This window comes from Aquarana catesbeiana, linkage group LG02 (assembly GCF_042186555.1).
Source record: "Aquarana catesbeiana isolate 2022-GZ linkage group LG02, ASM4218655v1, whole genome shotgun sequence".
Taxonomy (NCBI): Eukaryota; Metazoa; Chordata; class Amphibia; order Anura; family Ranidae; genus Aquarana; species Aquarana catesbeiana.
This window is the reverse complement of record NC_133325.1, coordinates 775,339,689-775,347,254: the sequence shown is the minus strand read 5'-3', so window position 1 is coordinate 775,347,254 and position 7,566 is coordinate 775,339,689. Positions and strand designations below refer to the sequence as shown.

At 40.9% G+C, this 7,566-nt stretch overlaps 1 protein-coding gene across 1 annotated transcript; it reads right to left on the bottom strand.

Moving 5' to 3' along the window:
- Positions 1 to 417: 417 nt before the first annotated feature.
- GPA33 (glycoprotein A33) lies at positions 418 to 6,595 on the bottom strand. The gene is made up of 2 exons (XM_073617370.1): positions 6,457 to 6,595; positions 418 to 4,107 (listed from the first exon to the last, which is right to left on the bottom strand). Exons 1-2 carry the CDS (start codon positions 6,576 to 6,578, stop codon positions 3,930 to 3,932), a joined length of 300 nt encoding a protein of 99 aa, XP_073473471.1. The 5' UTR covers positions 6,579 to 6,595; the 3' UTR covers positions 418 to 3,929.
- Between the last annotated feature and the right edge of the window lie 971 nt (positions 6,596 to 7,566).

The following is a 7,566-nucleotide window of genomic DNA, read 5'->3' as shown; positions in this document are numbered from 1 at the left end:
ATAGGCGTGGCTGCCAGTGAACTGTCTTTATAGTGAACGGGTCGGTAGAAACACCTGCACGCTGAGACATGCAGGAGGGATTGCTGCTACAATTCGCACCGGCCCTAATTGCCACTGTGACTGTAGCCTATGTATGTGCTTGGGGGGGGGGGGATGAGTTGTGGGAATGGGGTGCATGGCCTAGATCCAGCCATGCAGCATTTACTTAGCTGGTGCCCCTGCATTACCTGCTGCTTTTGCAAACATGGCAACCCCGGCATCCCTTCAGGCGTGCATTTGCCTGGCTTGCCAATGTAGGCTGCCGCAGCTGCTGTGTTTGCACGGCATCCCCGACATCTCTCCAGATGGGCTAAACCCTTTGGGGCCGATTGGGTTCAAACACCCCCGATTTATACACTAGACAGCAGAACAACAAAATATTAGAATAAAAACTTTTATTTTTTCCTCTACATACAATAACCAAAAAAAAAAAATCTGTAAAAAACAGGTATATTTACATATACAGCGTATTGAAAATTCTATGACAAGTTTAGAAAATGAAAAACAAAATGTGTACATTCATAGTTGTATAGATCTGATGCAATTTACATTTTAAAATCTATAGTTTTTGGTCTCACTGCAAGTTTCAGGTTTAACAAACACACCTACACTTACAGCTCTGAGCATCCCTTTGCACTTTTTATTTTTTCAGATTCACTGGTAAAAAGTCCAAAAATTGTAAACGATTAAATAGAAATAAAAAATAAAAATAAAAAAACAGGTACCCATGTAAAGGAATCCCAGATTTAAGCAGAAAGCCACCAAAAATCACATTGCCTCCCAGCCAGCATGGTTTTCTCCTCTCAGTTTGCGCCCTTGGTGTGCATTGTGCTAGCAAAGCAGCACTTCTGGGTATGAGGGAACATGTGACCTTCCCTGTGTGCATGTTCAGGCCTGAGCAGCCAATTGCCAGACCAAATACTAGCTTTTGGGGGGGGTAGTGACAGCATCCAACACAACGTACTTGGGGTGAATTCCTGCAGTTGAGAGATGAGGGAGCAGGGATGCAAGTAGTATACCTTCCTGGGGAGTGGGCTAACAAGAGATTCACTTAAAATTTTGCCCTAAAGGTCTCTAAAAGTTGCAAAATATGCATGTAAATTGCAGTTAATAAAACACTGATGGTGTTCCAATAGCTCGAGAAGATATATACACAGTATCAATAAGGCCCTGACGTTCTAGAATGCATTAAAAAAACACGCATCATACTTGAGGTGCCATTATTTAAAGGACAACCCAAATGAGGTTTAGGAGTTGCGCATTTTGTTGTGCGGCAAATGCGCTAAAAAATGCCGGTAAACAAATGCACCAAGGTTTGCTCCTGAAAATGGTACAGAAGCTACTTTGGGCACATTTGTCACACGTAGGGCAACCCATTCAAGTGAATAGGCTGCTCAACACTGTAGTGCGAAAAACGTGCTAATGCGAAAGAAGCCTAAAAAAAGGCAAGTGGCTCTCCAAAGGCTTCACTGCAAATGCTCCAGGTGCTGGTCTGTCTCGTTGCACTCTGGCAAATTATTCAGAAAAAAAAAAAAAACAACAAGCAAAGTGGCTGCAGCACACAGTATGTGGATTCATTTCCTTTTTGGACTACTAACACATAAAGTCAATATGTACCTTTATGAACTGAACCTTTAAAGATTTATGCTATGAATGACTGAGTATCAAGAAAACAACTGCCAAACAAGAGAGAGGTTCTCACATTTACCCTCTTAGACCAAAAAAAAAGCTTATTACATTAGAATGGGTTGATAAAAGTGCATGAACCCCCCCTCCCCCCTTAAAAAAAAAAAAAAATGTAATGGGTTACTTTAAAGCTTATCTAACTGCCACCCCCTCCAAAAAAATATATTCCATCATTCCCATGTAATGGCAGACACGCTCGAAATCCAACCTGTGACATAACCATGGCTCCCTCCTTAGATACAATGGAAAAGTAAATATAGCTATAAAAAAACGGGACAGGAAGTGTGTTATTTGCAAGAATACCAGGTGAAAAATGGAAAAAAAGCAAATGCAGCCATCACACGTAAAGACTAATAAGCGCCATAATATTACATTTTTAATTTCTGGGTTTAGATAGGCCTTACAGGAGGAGAAGCACAGCCAAAGCTTGTTTGCCTGTACTTCTCCAGTGGATCGCAGGAGTGCAGTTCGTTTTGCACTCCAGTGACCCGTTTTGAGCAAAGAACAGGCTGAAGTCCGCTCTCTGCTGACGTCACAGAGTCGGTCCAGGCTCCGTGTTATCCCGACCAAGGAGTCGGGATCCGCCCAGATCCCTAGATTGACACCCGGCTCAGCCTCTCAGCGAGCCACTGAGCCGGTCACTCCCGCCCCCACCACAGCCCAGCGCTCCAATGAGAGAGGAGGGGGCAGAACAGAGAGCGGTGACTGACAGTCTCCAGCTTTCTACTCGGGGAGCTGTGAGAACCGTTTGATTGACAGAGTTCGATCGCTCGGTTCTTACTGTTAGAGGCGCCGGGCGGACAGATGCAGCATCGGACCAACGATGCAGCCACCTAGGCAAGTATGAATTTAAAAAAAAAAAAAAAAAAAAAAAAACACAAACAAAACAACAAAAACACACAGAAACCCGTACTTCTCTTTTATTGTTATCTAACGCCCTAAGCTACATAATACTTCCGGTTGCGTGACCTAAAACACCTGGGATTGTGGAATGAAGAAATTCTATAGGTTACGATTACTCAGAGATGTGCCATATTTTGTAGCCGTTAAAAGAAAAAAACATTTCATGAAGTTACACTTTAAAGGAAAACCAATTTCTGAAAAAAATGTTTGAATCTTGGCTATTGCAAGTTTAAATATTAAGATGGTTATTATAGCTGTGAGCAGGTATGGAAAGGAGGAAAAAAAAAAAAATATATAAAAAGAAAAAAAAAAAAAAAAAAAAAAAGAAGAGACTATCCCAAAACAAAAAATAAAAAAAATATATAACATTTCATACAGAACACATATTGGTGCAAAGGAGTAAACTGCACCTGTCACCAATACAAGGCATGGAGCCATTCCAAAAGCTTTAGTATACCCATCAATTCACTAATAAACCCCTGTAATGCCATTTTCTAGTGAATTAGTACGGATTGCATTTTCAGTTAAAATTGGCTACATACAATTCAGGTGCATCAAAAAAAAAAAAAAAAAAAAAGTGCAAAGTCTTACAGTTTATTTTCTTTAAAAAAGGAGCGACCGCCCGGACCCTTGCACTCTGTGGGGAAACCGTATCTCTCTGCTGAGGTCCAGTACACCTCCCGCTAAATCAGAGCCTGGGCTCTCCAATCAGTAGGGAGTTTGAGCTTTGCTGATTGCAAAGGTTTGGCATGCCCCTGCTGAGTCAGACCCATAGGTGTGCAGAGAGACCACTGCTTCCACACAGAGATCAAGGTCCTGCTCTATAGCATGCTGGCAGGGGATACTTCTTAGGCTATAGCAGCTTTGGAAAGGAAACAAACTTTGCACTCGTTTTGTTTTGATGAACCTGCAATGTATTTTGATAATTTAAAACTAAAGGCTCATTGGGCTTTAACATCAACATTAAGAAACATATTGCAACATAAAAAAAAAAAACACAAAAAACACAGGAAAACTGCATATTTAAAAAAAAACGGATGCAGTTGTAAGCTGGAACCATGTATGAATTCGTACACATCGCTCTTTAATATGGTTAAAAAAAAAAAAAAAAAAAAAAAAAAAAAAACCACGTAGTCTTTAGTAACTAGGCTCATTTGCAATTGAATTATAAAATGTTGGTTGTTATAGGCAATATATGACTCATTCATACTTTTCATTCATTCTTCTAGCCTTGTTCTGCTTCCACCTAAAGTATAATATACCTAAAAACAGGGGCTCTAGGTGCCCATTTTACATGTTATTCAGGCATTGACTACCAATTTGGGTTTATTAGCTGGTGGCATAGGTGGTCTAGGCTGGTCATGGTCCTCTAGATCTTCATCATCGTCCTCCTCGTGGTATTGTTCCTGCTGCGGTTTTACTTGAGCCTTCTTTGGGGGGTGATCCGGGTCCTCCTCCTCCTCCTCTTCTTCTCTGTCACTGAAGAAGAAACCAATAAACTGGTGTTGTCAAACAATCTTATGTCAAGGGAGAGAAGGTGAGGTGTTCAATGAAGTGTAAGCTGCTATCTTAATTTTTAAAACAAAGGACTATGCTTAGAAGGGTCATCCCATCCAAAATCAGTTTTTTTGTGGGTGGGCCACACTTCTAGCTTCTGGTACTCAAGATTGTTAAATCTGAACATGACTTTACAGCTTTGATCAATTTCCACCAGTTACGGAGGGAGAAAACGCAACAGCAGTAGGGGCGAAGCTCGGTTTCATAGCTGCAAATTTACTACTACTAGGGTGGAGCTTGAAACGAATGGTGCAGCGCTACAACTTCTACTGTGATTTGTAAGAGTCTCCTAAACCCGGTGCTCTGGCTGGAAGGTCTCAGAAACTTTGCTAATACACAATCTTGAGGAAACGCAAGTACATTGGTATAAAATCAGCAAATCAGTTGTTCTTTATCGTACACAGCCATAAAAATGCCAACATGCTTTGACCATTCAGGCCTTAATTATGAGCCATGATTAAGGCCTGGACAGTCAAAATCTTTGTGGATTGTGGAGCTTGGATCTATGAGCAAGGAACCTGACACTGGAATCTTTCAGTAAAAAACAAAGTAGTCACCAGACAATTCAAACCAATGGCCTCCACCAAAGCAAAAAGCTCACCAATGTTTTAGGTTAAGTGGTCCTAGAACGGCAACTTCCTTCTAGTGTAAAACAGACCTGTCACTTATTCCTAGACTTTAGTTATTTAAAATGGTACAGATATAAGTGGTTTGCGTGGGCTTATAGATGGAAAATGGTGGTCTGACTTCTTAACAATTCTTCTGAATAAAAGAAGGCATTCCATAAACATGACTTCCGGTATCACAAAATGAATCTCATATCAACTGATCTGTGATTGAGGAAGTGTAAAGTCCTAAGTTTGGCCAAAGGTGTAAGATGAGGATCATTCTTGGTAACCAGCATCAGTCCCACTTGTCCAGATTCTTGCAGGTCCAAAATGATTCTTGTGGCACTTGATACTGCACTAGTTCCCACCAGAACCTCCAACTGAGTGGTTCCCATCAAAGCTCTTTTTACACATCTTTGCCTACTACCCCACATACATAAATGGCATAATGCATAGAGGGAAAACTTTTGGTCCGCATAGAGCAAGCATTTGAGATTGCAGATCTTTTTGGAAGTTTGTGGAAGACCTATCAAGACTTAGTGGTTAAATGTTAAAGTGAACATCTTGGCTTGAAGTGCCGCCCCTTGCTCTTGCTAGGCTTTCCAAAACTGGTCATCAGTTTCAGACACTTTGTCTATTCGAGTCAAAAGGTTTCCCTCCATGCATCACACCATCTATGTAAGTGGAACTGTGGGGAATGCTGTGCAATTAGCCATTCAGACCATTCAGAGGGTGGGTTTCCAGGGATCTGGTGGAGAGTAGTGGCTAGGACCAATTTATTTGTCCCAAGATCAATTGGACTTGAAAGTATCTGGATAAGCATGACTGCTACTGGTGATAGATGAGGAGCAATGATAGCCTGTCACCTTTGGGTCACCTTAGGGCTTATGTGAACCCTCACCTTGTAAAACAACCCATTCAATTTAAAGTAGAATTGAAAGGCAAAACTTTGTGTTTAAGATTTTTTTTGTCTTCAAGTATAAATACTTTTGTTTTTCTATAGGAAATCACAAAATCTCTGTTCTCAGCTGCATAAGGAGCTTAGAGAGGGGTGGAGAGCGTAGGTTAAAGTGTGTCATCAGGCAGAGAAACAGTAGTACACTGATCTGGTCTGGTTTGACCATTGGAGGACAGAGCCAGAAAACTGACCATGCAGAATAAGATGTGCTCTCGTGCTTAGCATGGTCAGTTTGAAATAGAACAGCAGGAGGATTGGGCGGGATGACCAGGTATTTCACACAATGGAAGCAATGCAAAGAACAGTATACTTCACAATTACATGGTACAACAGGCACATATCAGAAACATAAAAATGTTGGGGTAACAAACACTGTTTATACATCCCCAACTGCAGATATGAGAACTGGGCCATTGGGGGCCCGTTTTGTAGGGGTCAAAACTGCCTGAAAAGTACAGATAAATGTTTATTTTTGATGTGGATTGTGTTCAAGGCTGCAAACAGTAGGGTGAAGCATAATCCCTGTAAATAAAACAGGGCCTGAGCTGGGCACATTGCAGGACAGTGGTTCACCCCTAAAACACACACACACACACACACACACACACACACATACATACATACATACATACATAAATACATACACACACACACACACACACACACACACACACATCTGGCAGTTGGGCCACCGTATTAACTTACGCCATCTCATAATCTTCCTTGTCTTCTTTATCACGACAGCAACAGCAGTAAGCGATGATACCGATGACTATGATCGCAGCCAGACTTCCTCCAATCACACCAGCGTAGAGGGCGATGTTCATGGACGCTGTTCAGGCACAAAACATACAAAAGAAAAATTAAATTCAATTAAAACCGACTTTTTTTTCCCCATTTCCAACATTTTTAAAATATACACAAATATTAAATTAAACCAATTACAAACCTGAACGTGCTAAAAAATGACATGAGTAGAGGTTATGTTCAGTAACAATTACATGTCAGAACGAGCAGACGTAGGCTTTTGAAGTTTTATTAAAATCTTGACTGCTCTAAAAAAGTCAAAAACATTGTCCCTGCAGTCTCGAGCCTCCCTATTAGTCAGTGCGCCTATTCTTGACAATAAAGGACCAATAGGGATATTAGTGATGAATGGGGGAGGGACCATCTCGAATGGAAAAAAATTTAGATCTTCATAAGTATCTTTAGATAATTTTGGCAACTCCTACCTTTGAGTATGCTTTTTAAGTTGCACGTTATACGTGGGAAAGGGATCAGAAAGATGCCACAAAGTGAACAGTCATCAAGAAGAGCAAAACAGACAAATTCAAGAAAGAATTCAAGAGCAAAAACAGACTAATTTACTCCAGCATTATTTAAACCAAAGAGCAAATAAAAGCAAAAAATAAAAACAAAAAAAAAAAAAAAAAACAACAAGACAAAACAAAACAAAACAAAACCACAAAAAAAAAACACAGACCTAGTTTAGGATGTCGGACCAAACAACCAAGCTTTTTAGAGAACCCATCAAGACCAATTCACCACCCTGAGGGTTCTCCCCCCCCCCCCCCCCCAAGAAATCCCTGAGGGTTTTTACATTGTTGCTCGTGTTCCTGAACGGAACGGTTCATACGTCATCATTGGTGCTTCAAATGCAATCTACAGTTAGCTGCATGCGGCAGGTTAGGAGGCTTTCCATCTCACCTGGAAATCCAAGGCAGGAGCAAACCAGGGCAGAAACCGCAGAAAAAACAAAAAAACAAAAACAACAACACCTGCGCTGGAGGGTAGAATATATCTATAGAATACAAC

Bases quoted from the DNA above. Each gene is read 5' to 3' on its own strand.
- GPA33 (XM_073617370.1), bottom strand. From the start codon at position 6,578: ATGAACATCGCCCTCTACGCTGGTGTGATTGGAGGAAGTCTGGCTGCG. The intron at 4,108-6,456 runs GTAAGTTAATAC...TTTCTTCTTCAG, and splicing joins AAGGAAGATTATGAGATGGC to TGACAGAGAAGAAGAGGAGG.